This window comes from Seriola aureovittata, chromosome 3 (assembly GCF_021018895.1).
Source record: "Seriola aureovittata isolate HTS-2021-v1 ecotype China chromosome 3, ASM2101889v1, whole genome shotgun sequence".
In the NCBI taxonomy this organism is placed as follows: domain Eukaryota; kingdom Metazoa; phylum Chordata; class Actinopteri; order Carangiformes; family Carangidae; genus Seriola; species Seriola aureovittata.
In genome coordinates, this window is record NC_079366.1 from 16,944,557 (window position 1) to 16,956,888 (window position 12,332).

A 12,332-nucleotide genomic window follows, 5' to 3' on the forward strand; every position below is an offset into this window, starting at 1 on the left:
CTATGCCAGAACACCAGTCTGTCTCTCTTTACAAATTAATTTGAGCAGCCAAGCACTGTCAAAAACCCTTACCCCTTAAAAAGTATATTGCAAATTCAGGTGGAAATCCCAGAATTCCCCAAGATACTGAATAAATCATGCTGGTCATTTCAAATTAGCTAAATTCTTTGTCAACATTGTTAACGTTTTTTACGAGACACATATTGCAGTGTATTCACATGCACATGAGAAACTGCATTAAACATTCTGTTGAAGAAGTGACATGTTTAGAAATGTTACGTGCATCACTCAGCTGTGCATCATCCACATCTACCTTCAGAATAATACAGTCCTTTTGTTTCCCAGACATTTCCTTAGGAAAATAAAGTAAGAAAATAGAGAAAGTGACAAAGATAATCCAATCCCATAATAGAATGGGAGTTGGACAAAGCAGGAAACTAAGAGTGCCTTGAACCTGTGGCTGGGGTTGAGAAAGTAGAAAAAACTGTCTTTAAAGTTGTTTATCTGGATATAACTCTCCTGTCACTCCAGATCCGGCCACCCCTACCTGTCCTAGAATAACCTCAGTGTTCCCACCATTCCCTGTCACCTACCACACATCCACCTGCACATTTGTTCCCCATCATAGACTTGGTGGTATTTACACAACCCATTTCTCTTCTTTCTCTGCCAGATTGTCTTTTGTTAACAGCCTTTTTTCTCTGTCTGCCAGTTTTTGCCTGTTCTGAACAGTGATCTGCCTTTTGGAGTATTGCCGATCAGCCCCTTTTGTCAGATAAGTGGTGTTTTTTTCTGCCTCTGGCTCTGCGTGACTCTTAATGCATTTAATCTCAAGCAAACTTGAACTTTATCTCACTGCTTTGTAAGTTGTTGTTTTGGGTAAGAACCTTGTTTTCACTGACTGGTATAGTAGTCACCGATATATTATGGTCACTTTGTACTGTGGGATAGTTGCAGTAAAAGTTTTAACTGTTGATCTGAAGCTCTCCATAATCTAGTCAGAAGAAGATAGCTGTCTATCCAAGTCATACATTGGGACACAGCTGCAATTACTTGGAACTTTGGGTTCAGTTTTTCTTGGCGGAGGCCAGTGGGCTGTTAAAGCCCTGACCACTAGATTGTTTCTGTGTTGCAAGGAAGCATGTTGCCTTACTGGTTAGTCAAAACTGCACACACTGTTTTTTTTGTTTTTTAAATGCAGACTTCAAGTTTATTATTGATATTAACACTATTAATTGTCATATGCAAAAATTGCCCCTTAGCAGATATTTCAGCATGCAAAAACTTTTTGTGGTCAAATTCATGAAATAAAAAGTGACAGTGCTCGTTTTATGTCTGATTACTGCAGGTATGGGTTGTGTTCACTTCTTCACCTAAAAAAAAGACAATAACATATGTAGTTTGTCCAGACTTTTGCAGAGAGCTATAATGTCAGTGACAGTGCAGACGCATCTTGTGTTTTATTCTAATGACTAATAATTATTTGACACTGACTGAGATTGGCCACAACATTTGGGTTGAAGGTCTGACGTTTATCACAAGACATTAAAAGGAAGGGGAAATTTAGTTTAGCCAAAAATGATTTGAGTATTGAGACAGGCACTTACTCGACCAGGAGTATGGAGGTGTAGAGACATGAGATGCAAAACAGGGATAGAGGACGTAGACTCTATAGTCTCAAACATCACCACTAACATCAGCCCTCCTTCCCTCAGGTAGACGCCCACTTTGGGGAAGCGGAAGATGGACCGAGCTCTGTTTGTTTCGTGGTCTCTTGCCGTAAACTGGAAGCAAACGTCTGAACTCCATTTCGATGGCACATCTGCAGTCATCATGGATTGTTATGAAGTCTGGAAGCAGCGAGGAGAAGTCGCGACTGCAGACATGTAGACTAACGCTAGGAAAAATAGCAGGTCTGAAAATGTGTTGATCCATCAAACTGTAGCAAAGCGGTAGAAGGTAAAGCGTTATTTGTTTTTGTTCTTGACGGATGCGATGCTTTGCTGTGTTTTTTGATGTTGTAGCTAACGTCAATTACACAAGGCTTGCAAATAACCAGCGTTACCTCGCAAGCTAACCGCCAATAATCGTAGCAAACTTTCAACACAATATTGCAGACCTATGTAGAGATATTAATGACGTAAATTAAAATTGCAATAACGTTACAGAATTCACGACCTCATTTCCATCATGTCTATTTAGCTATGTGTTGTTTTCCTGTTAAAATGACACAGAGAAGCTAGTTATGGTTATAGCTGACCATCGTAGCTTTGGTTATATATGTGTCTGGTCATTTATAAGCGCTGTTGTGTGCTTGTTTATCTTTATTATTGTTGTGTAACGAGTGGCGCTAGCGGTTTCCTGTTGCTTGATGTGCGTGTGCGTGTGACTGACTGTTTCCAGGTGCGCCTACCGTCACGGTGCTCCCCAGCCGGTGTGTCTGCTGCCATGGAGGTGGGCAGCCTCCCCGTGGAGCTGTGGAGGGTTATCTTGGCCTACCTCCCTCTCCCTGACCTGGGCCGCTGCTGCCAGGTGTGCCGTGCCTGGCGGGAGCTCATCCTCTCTCTGGATAACACCCGCTGGAGACAGCTCTGCCTCGGTTGCCCTGAGTGCCGTCATCCCAACTGGCCCAGTCAGCCCCATCTGGAGCCCCCATCCTGGAGGGAGGCCCTGAAGCAGCACGCCCTGGCCACCCGCACCTGGACTCAAAATGGGCCAGAGCTCCAGTCTTCTGCCTGCCTCCTCTTTTTCCGCCGTCGAAAAGACCGCAGGGTTTGGCACGTGGGTCCTGGATGCGAGTTTGAGACCCTACGTGGGGCCCTCGGGGTGGTGGGGCCATATGACCGTGTGGTTCTCCATCCAGGGGTATATGAGGAGCAGGCTGAGGTGGCGCTGAAGGTGCCTGTGGAGCTGGTTGGGCTGGGTCGATTGGGCGAGGTGTCCCTCCTGGTGTGTATGGAGCAGCAGTGTCCTACTGCCAGGCTGTGTAATCTGGTGTTCATGCCACCCTGGTTCTCCACTGTGGTCTACAAGGTGAAGTAACAATTTGTGGTGATGGTTTCTTCACACAGCTGTTGCTTACCAACCGTTCACTGCTGTCAGTTTAACTTCATAACATTACTCTCGTTGCTCAACCCTAAAAGGCTGCAACTGAAATAGCAATAATGATCATTTTCATTATCAGTGTGGATCTGCTGTGTTCATTATTTTCTCAGTTAACCAGTGAATCATTTTGTCTATAAAATGTCAGAAAATGGTGAAGAATGGCCATCACAGTTTCATCAAGGTGGTGCATTCAAAAGGCTTTTTTGTCAATCAGCCATCCGGAACTGGGACATGATTATCTATTATCAAAGTAGTTGCATATAATGTTTCTGTCATTTTTTTTTTTTTTTTTTGCTTTTTGCTGAAATCTGTCTGACTCCACTCTTTCTCTCCGTGCTTTATTCCAGACATCATGGGGTCACGTCCAGCTAGATAACTGCAACTTTGAGGGGGCTCAGTTGCAAATCCGTGGCCCAGGAACCTGCCAGGCTCGCTTCTGCTCCTTCTCACAGGGCAGCTCTGCCCACTTGCTGGGTGTTGTCCTCAGTTTATTGGACAGCTGTGACTTCTCAGGAAGTGACACAGCCTCAGTGACTGTGGAAGGTCCTCCAGTGTTAGAACGGAACTGGGCTTGTAAACACTTGGCCGGCCTGGCTAGGACGTTCCCATCATGTGGCATGTCTGGGAATAACGGTAGCTCTCCCAGAGGCCAACTGACTGGCTCCACTGGTGGGCATCAACCTTCAGGGAATAATGTCAAAAAGGAACATGTGAGCATAGAGGACTGGCAGAAGAGGACTGGGGTAGATGCAGTGTGTCAGGGCACAGTGATTGAAGATGGCTGGAGTGATGGTGAACACAGCGAGGGAGAAGAGGAGAGCCGAGATGGTGAAAAAACCAACACCAAACACCCATTTATAATGGATTACAAAATCCCATGTGACAATCATGGCCTATCCCATTTGCTCAAGCCCCGGGCAGATGGTTCTCTGCCACTGGCCTCCTCCCCGGATCCCCCACCTGTGACCCCTGAACCCCTCACCCTTCAGCAGGAACTAGAGAGGGACCCAGAAGCTCAGATGTTGGCAGCGTCCACACTTGGCTGCATCCTCAGACGCTGCCTCTTCAGGGAAGGGAAGGGGGGCGTGCATTTGTCTAACTATGGACAAGCTCGGCTGGAAGGCAATGTCTTCCGTGGGCTGAACTACGCCGTCCGCTGCATCCAGAACTCCACAGTAAATAAATCTTACTTAAATGTGTCTTAACACATTAAGGTTTCCCGTGCTCAGTGACTTTTTATTCCCAGCATGCCATTTGAGTAGTGTATCAAGTTAAGGAAGTAGCTCCAGATCATGAGTAATTAAGCAGCAGTTTCCTGTTGAAACCCGTTATTTGAGCTGCCTCTTGCTCTCTCACCTGCTGCAGATAGTGATGCTGAGAAACGAGGTGTGCGAGTGCCGTGCGTCAGGTGTGTTCCTGCGTCTCTCCGCTCAGGGCCTCATCGCAGAAAACAACATCCACTCGAATGGAGAGGCGGGGCTGGATATCCGAAAAGGGGCTAACCCCATAATTGTGGTAACTGCAATGTAACTAATTGATAAAAAATATTTAAAAAACAGGAGGTAAATTTCCAAAACTAACTGCTCATAGTTTGATCATCTTTTCTACTACAGTCTCATTCTGTCTTTCATTCCACAGTGCAACAAAATACATAGTGGTTTGCGTTCTGGGGTTGTTGTCCTTGGTAACGGGAAAGGTTCAATTCGGAGCAACCAGATCTATAACAACAAAGAAGCGGGTGTGTATATTCTCTTCAGCGGGAATCCTGTGGTCAGGTATGTTGGAATCCACAATCTAATGTTCCCTGGAATATACAGTACTCATTTTCCCCCATTGCTCATAAAGTCTGTAGAGTTTTTTTTTTTTCTAATGCATCATAATTAAAACAATAAGGTCGAGCACTCAGAGTTTAAAACCACAACTACAACAGGCCTTTTTCCCAGACTACATTGTGTCTCTATACATAAGCTTGCATTTTACAGTAAAAGTATGTCACAAGTTGTCATATGCAGTGTTGTGAGAGAGAACTAATATAACTAACTGGTAATTAGTTAATTAGCTGTTTTTGTGAAACAACACACTCTTCACATGTTCTACTCTTGTTCTTTCTGTCTCTCATAGTGGGAATCACATCTTCCAGGGCCAGGCAGCAGGGATTGCAATAAATGAGAATGGCAGAGGGATGATAACAGGTGTGTAAGTGGGTCTGCCCCACCTCCTTGTCCAAATCTGACATCAGCATGCCAAATATTCGTTCATTGTCACCCATTGTCATTGCTTTGCCACTTACAGGAAGTAAAAGCATTATCTTTGTGGTTATCATGCACTAAACTAAATTTCTATCTGATTTTTTTTTTTTTTTTTAAATATACAAATGCATTTCAATTCCAGAGAATGTGATCAAAGAGAACCAGTGGGGGGGTGTAGATATCCGCAGAGGAGGTGACCCCATCTTGAGGAACAACTACATCTGTTATGGCTTCTCAGACGGTGTGGTGGTGGGAGAGAGAGGACGCGGACTTATTGAGGGAAACCATGTCTACTGTGTGTAATTTCAACGTGATGATTCAGCATCCTGAATTTATCTCTACACAACAGCTGCACAGGTGTTTCATTTCCTCTCTTCCTCTTGTTTCTTCAGGTAACAAAGGCTGTGGTGTGTGGGTTATGTCGTCTAGCCTCCCACAACTCCTGGGAAACTACATCACCCATAACTGTATGTATGGGCTGGCAGTGTTCTGCAGGAAAGACCCGGAGAACATCGAGGCGAGGGAGGGGAACTGGCCAGGGCAGGAAGGGATCGGTGGAGAAGGAGGGAGCGGGGAAAGGAGAGGAGTAGAAGGAGAAGGAAGAGAAGGGCAGGAGAACTTGAACGAAGAGGGGGAATTGTTTGCGTGGGAGAGCGATCTGGACAGCGAGGATGAGCGACACTCTGCCCGTCGTTCCATTAGTGTGGCCCTGGTGGAGAGCAACTGCATGAGTTACAATGGAGGTAATAAGAACACTTGTTGCGTCAAATACAAATAGTCACTAACACCCGCACCCATCTAATGTTGTCTCCATCTTTCTGCTTCCCTCTCTGTAGCGGTTGGTCTGTACGTGAAGAGCAGTGAGCCCCTGAATGTTTTTGCTAACCTTGTAAACAGCAACCGCGGCACTGGAATTGCTGTGCTGCAGAGCAGTCAGCTGACCCGACTGGTTACAAACTGCATACTTGAAAATGTTCGAGGTGGCGTTACGGTGGAGAAAGACTGCCGTGTGGAGCTTCGCGGTAACGGCATCTATGAAAACAGTGGCCATGGCGTCGGTTTCAGTGGCAATGGGCAGATTGTGGAGAATGATGTGGTAGCAAACCGGGGATATGGGATCCAAGTCTCGGGCAATGCTGACATCAAGGTGAGATGGAGTGAAGCATGAACACAGACTTATTTCAAATGCATTTGTACAACACTGAACATAGCTACTTACTGAAATTAACACAAGTTAACACACCACTTATGTAATTTAAAAATAATTTTTTTTTTAATGATTTTTATCAATAGGTACTGCGCAACCGTGTCCAACCAGCACAGGGCTGTGGCATTGCTGTTCTCGGGCCAGTAAAAGGAGTTGTCCATGACAATCTCTTGTTCCAGGGCCATCCTGGAAACAAAAAAACACTGCTGCATATGGATCCTGGCAATGATAGCTGTGTGTTGCGCAACAACAGTATTCTAAGGCATAATAACAGGTAACTAGATAATTAACGGAAAGTTCCAGAGATTCAGATACTATCAGTATCCATCTGTACTCCTTCTCCCCTTTCTTCTGCTGCCCATGTACTTAATTTATCGAATGACAATGACAAAATAATGTGACAGTGTGATAACATTTCTGGAAACATTTGGGATAATGTAAGTACACAACTCAAAAATATGTTATATATATATATATATATATATCGTCATTCTGAGGTAGTTTAATGTGGAAAAGTTAGATATTTTAGCTTTATATTCACCTGGTGGCCAGAAGCATAACTCCAAATGAATGATAATGTTTCTGCTGGATATATAAATAAGCAACTTCTTGTTAACAAGCTCAGTTCACAGTATCAACTTAAAAGGAGTTGACGGCAATGTTGTGTTCATAACTTGTTTCTGCTGCCCTCAAGTGGCCAAAGAAAATCAGCTATTGCAGGTTTAACATCTGCACTGCTCAATGTTTTCTGTGTGAATATTTTTATCTGAAAGAAAAAAAAAAACCTTTACTTTTATGTCTTTGCATTTCGTAGCTGTACATCTGCTCCTCCCTGGGTTTTGGAAAACCCTCCTCCTCGTCCACTGGCCAGCTCCCCCTCTGGCCTGTCGTCATCCCGATATCCCTCCCGACTTGGAATTTCCATGACAACCAGGATCAGCGCCACTGTGGAGAGTGGTTGCCACAGTGGCAGCATGTTCTGCTCCATCCTGTGAATACTGGCAAGCACTTATAAACCAACATGAATGACTTTACCAAGAGGTCAGCATTTGATCACTTCTGAATTGGTGTGTTATTGTAAATTTGGAGCACTCTAGACGTCCTCAGAGAAGACCCTCCAAAGTGATGCCCTGCTGTTGGCGTGGAGTAACCACCCAGTAGTAAGAGGCTGCACCATGTATAACCACTAAAGGGGCCGACCACCTTCTCGAACATTAGGGTGGCACAACATTTTGTAAATCTGAAATCAGACTTTTGTAATTTTAGGATAGAATGCCAATGCTTTCATCAAATGTGGACACATGATGTGAAGCAGGAGTGCAAGACGAGCATTGTTACCATCCTACATCTGAAACAACCGTTTCCATAATGCAGCTTTAACTTCAAAAATCACGTTCTTATAAATGCAGATTTCATATTCATGTACAGGACTGCTGTAGACTTTGTTGGTTTTTGTCAGTTTGTTTCTGAGACTTACTGGTTAGGAAGTGCACATTTATAAGTCCTAGCAGGAGTCAGAGGCATCAGAGATGCCAGCTTAAATCATGCTACAAAGTAAAGCTGTGCCTTGTATGACTTTTTAATCAACCAGTGATTGTAGCTAGGGGGGGGGGTCGTCAGTGTGAGGTGTATATGCAAAAAAATTGAAAAAACAAAGCCAAACTTAAGTTTCTGCCTCTTGCACAGAGCTGTTCTGTTTCCTGGTGAGTCTGTTTCTGTATCATGCCCTCCATGTTGTTTTTAATATTTTGCATTTCAGCTACATGAAATTCAGAGGAAGAAAAATGTGTCATTCCAGATGTATCAACACGCTGCACAGTAACACACAACCACAGACTCACCTGGTAACAGCCAGTTAAGGAAGGAAAAAGATGTTAAGTGTGCAATATGTGATGTCTACAAAGGTGCCTATGCGTTTTATCTAAGCTAATGTTTTCTGTCATCTAGAATTTTTTTACAGCTCATTACTCTGTTTTATTTGTATCATGCACAGTAAGAACTAAATAACAATATCATGTATAACTCAAAGTCGACCATTTTATTTGTCTACAAAATTCATCAATAAACAGTTCTTGTTTGTGGCGTTTCCAATTCTTAGTCATGTCTCTTTATCCAGTTCTTGTCTTCCCTTGTTATGGTCTTCAGTGCATTTTCTTGCGTTTCCGTCTCTCCATGAACTGATCATATTTGACAAGAGGTAGAACAAGAGATGCCTGCCTGTGTTCGTCTCGTAGTCCAGCCTCCTCAGTCTTCCCCCGACTCGGTTTAGTTAGGGTCAGTCCCATTGACTTTGCAACTTCAATTATTCTGTAGGAAAAAATATGAATCAGGTATTCCGATAGATTCACTCCATTGCGCCTCATATTGACAGTGCTTCATGGGGTGTGATGATCATTTGTATACAACAAGAATGGTACAATTGCTGTCAACCATGAGCAGAAACTAAAAAAAAATAAATATAAAAAAAACCCATAACATCAGTTCTCAGGTCTGAGTCGACACCACTGACCCGAACAATAGTCTTCCTGTATTATTTAAACAGTAACACTAAGCAAATATATATATATGTAGCATACTGCTATGCAGTGTGTTACACATTTAAAAACAATACACATACTCACATAAGAATGCATTTTTATTTTTCTTACCTGGACTCAGTGATTCCAAGGTCACGGTGCAGTAATGTGAGGTCAGCAGTCATGTGACCCATATGCAGCAGCAGGGCCAGGGAGTAAGCTGCTATTTTGGCTCGCATTGATGTTGACACCATGTTCAGGACCCTTAAAAGGTGAAATCGATGTGTTTGTATAGAAGACTGAGTAACCAAATCAAAAATCTCTGCAACAATGACTATGTTGAGCTCCTAATAACATGCTAATGATGGATCCATCGTTCTTATACAAATTAAGGTTCTAAGGAAAGGGGGTGTCAGATTGGGTGTCATATGGCTTTACAGATTGTGAAACCCTCTGAGGCAAATTTATGGGTTTGGGTTAGTTTTCACTGACTGATCAGTAAATACATTGAGGAGTAGAAAGTGATGCAAAATACTACAGGCACTAAGAGACATTTGCAGCCATTTAGTCCTTGGTGATCTGAATTTTTGCCTAGAAAGGTGAAAAGCAATTTCCATATATTTTTGATTATGAGGTTCCAAATGTAATCCAACCTAATCAAATTCCAGACACATCATTTATGAAATACATGTTGACAAGGTACTAATTCTATAAAGGTCTATAAAGGTTATCTGCAAAGCAAATGTAGTCTCTGCAAATATTTCAACACATACAAAAGTTCCATCATCGTACCTGCCATTTCTAAAAGTCTCCACGGTGAATGTTTTGAACAGTTTGCTCTGAATGATACGAGGGCAGCCCTCCTCCTGCCCGACTGCACAGATAAATATAAATCAATATTAGCGTTGGTCCCAGGAGAAGGTGTACAGGAACACTTTAAACACACATACTTTATGATGAAGGCAAACAACAGTACTCACATTTGCGGGTAAGGTTCCTCTGCTGTGCCAGTTTGAGCATCAGGGAAAGGTAAAAGGCACAGCGTGCCACTTTATCTCTGGCTTCACCTACGGTTGGCATTTTCTCTAATTGCTTCACAACACACAGACACCTTAAAAAAGTACAAACAAAAGTTAAAATGCAAGGAAACACAAGCAGTTTAATAAAATGTCTCAGCAAGTGTGAGCCCTTCGTTGGCCTACCCTCCGTCATTTGTCATCTTCTGCAGCTCCTCGGGGGTGAGTGCTGCCATCTTGGAACCAGCCTGCTCCAAAGCAGCAAACTCCACTGGACTCAGGACTACAGATATTGATTAAGGACAGAGACCCAAACAAACCCAGCTGTAACTCTAAACACATACTATATCATCTATCTTTCCTCAGTAATATACACACACACACACACACACACAGCAAATGAAGGATACGATCGTCAAATAGGTAGACGTTCTCAGGTATGTCTGCATCTATATTGCAAGGGGGCACGTGGAGAGCCAGTTCTCCCTGGGACTCTGTCTCAACAACTTCCTGTTGGAGAGCTGAGGAGAGTCGAGAGAAGAAAATGTATTTTTTTTAAAAATATGAGAAACAAATTGACACAAGAACAGAGGGAAGACAACATGGAGAGAAAGACGACAACATTTTTATGCTTTTATTAACTGACCTCTCTTTGAGGTTTCTTTCGGTGATAACTATTTGATGATTTTTTAGAGTACTAGCATCCATACCCAATGACTTAGACACTTTGACTATGTAGCTTACCTTCCACACCCTTCTGGTTGATCACAGTGTTGGCAGCCTTAGCCACCGCTTGGTGCAGGGTGTCGCTGCCAACCTGATTCAGCCTGCGGGAGCTCAAAGCTCTCTTCTGTTTGTTGGTGCCAAACGCCTCAATCAAAGAGTCAACCTAAAGAAAAAATGTAACATAAGATTAAGACAGGTTTATTTTTATTTTAGCCCAGTCTTCTCTATTCTTAGAAAAACAGAACATATCATGGTACCTTGTCTCTGAAGGTCTGAGTAGTGTCCTGGGGTTTTGCAGCATCTGTTGTCTCTCCTGGTGAAAAAACATTGCAAACCCAGAACATTTACACCAATAAAATTTTGAGCCAAAAGCAAACTAAAACGGTTTTCTTTTAAATGATGATCTGGTTGTTTTGGAATGTGATCAGTCACTCGGGTAATGTAGACTGCTTAGACTTACATGTTACACTAAGTTTCATAATACATGCTGGTGATTGTTTTACTTACCTGGTATAACAGGTTGCATGTTGAAGAGCTGAGCGTTGTGCACCTCCATTTTCATGGTCTGTTTGTTCAACACTCCAACATAATAACTAAGCACAGAAAGACACCAAGCATATACCTATTATTTAATCCCATTAATCCAGTAGTCCCAGTCCTAATTTCTTGATATAAGATACATTCACCTACTTGCAAAGGTTGTTGCATTTCAGTGACCCCGCTGCAAAATTATTTCCAACATAGGACAGTCTGTCTGATTCAGCAACCTAGACAGAGGAAAATATAAGCAACACAGTCATAAAAGTAGAGCAACACAACCTGCACAAGTTATCTTTATAGGTGTATGGTACACTGCAGGCACATAACACAGAGGATGAAAGTAATCTTGGATTTTTCTCACCAATATCCGTCTGCTCCTTTTTCTGGGGTTATTCTCATCTGTGTTCTTGTACATCGTGAAATCTAGGTTGTCTGCATTTCTGACGCTGCCGTTTGAAAAACGGACTGTGAAATTGAGACACACAGAGAGGAACCTGTCAACACCTGTGATTCACATCATCAAAAACACATTCAGGGTTGTGTATATTTGTGTCCTTTTTACTAATTCAATACACATGAGAAAAGCACCTCAGACATCAGCTAGACAACACACAAACCTAAACAACTAGCCCTGTTGCTAGCACCCACGTGTGCAACACAAATAGGTGTTTGAATAGAGGGAAAAAATTTGACCCAACATTAATAGGCATGATTACAATTACAATTTCCTTTTAAAAGGGTTTAAACAAGCAGCAAGTAGGATATAATCACCAATAACAGCCTTGTCGTCATCTCTCTCCTCTCCACAACACACTAGCGAGCAGGGGGCAGCCATGGTTGTTGTCATGTGTTTCTGGGTGAAGCAAGAGCATTCACTCCTTTGCACTTCCGTCTTCGCCAAGATGGTCAAAGTAGTCCAACAAATATATATATATATATATACATTACATAGATTTATATAATTTTTTTTAAA

General features: G+C 42.8%; 2 protein-coding genes across 3 annotated transcripts; one reads left to right on the forward strand and one right to left on the reverse strand.

Annotated features, from left to right (window-relative positions):
* Positions 1-702: 702 nt before the first annotated feature.
* Positions 703-8,652, forward strand: fbxo10 (F-box protein 10). 2 transcript variants are annotated; one of them, XM_056372379.1, is made up of 11 exons: positions 703-1,959; positions 2,404-3,033; positions 3,453-4,280; positions 4,471-4,620; positions 4,744-4,880; positions 5,227-5,297; positions 5,497-5,649; positions 5,747-6,097; positions 6,191-6,501; positions 6,648-6,835; positions 7,376-8,652. In XM_056372379.1, the coding sequence occupies exons 2-11, from the start codon at positions 2,449-2,451 to the stop codon at positions 7,554-7,556; spliced, it is 2,955 nt and encodes a 984-aa protein (XP_056228354.1). In that variant the 5' UTR covers positions 703-1,959; positions 2,404-2,448; the 3' UTR covers positions 7,557-8,652. The 2 variants fall into 2 exon arrangements, with proteins under 2 accessions (XP_056228354.1, XP_056228356.1); XM_056372381.1 differs by having other exon boundaries at positions 703-1,913.
* On the reverse strand, positions 8,579-12,215 carry polr1e (RNA polymerase I subunit E). Its single transcript, XM_056372382.1, has 12 exons — positions 12,131-12,215; positions 11,721-11,824; positions 11,510-11,586; positions 11,327-11,412; positions 11,077-11,132; positions 10,838-10,982; positions 10,504-10,614; positions 10,280-10,376; positions 10,058-10,188; positions 9,870-9,951; positions 9,210-9,341; positions 8,579-8,868 (listed from the first exon to the last, which is right to left on the reverse strand). The coding sequence occupies exons 1-12, from the start codon at positions 12,204-12,206 to the stop codon at positions 8,703-8,705; spliced, it is 1,263 nt and encodes a 420-aa protein (XP_056228357.1). The 5' UTR covers positions 12,207-12,215; the 3' UTR covers positions 8,579-8,702.
* Positions 12,216-12,332: the final 117 nt, after the last annotated feature.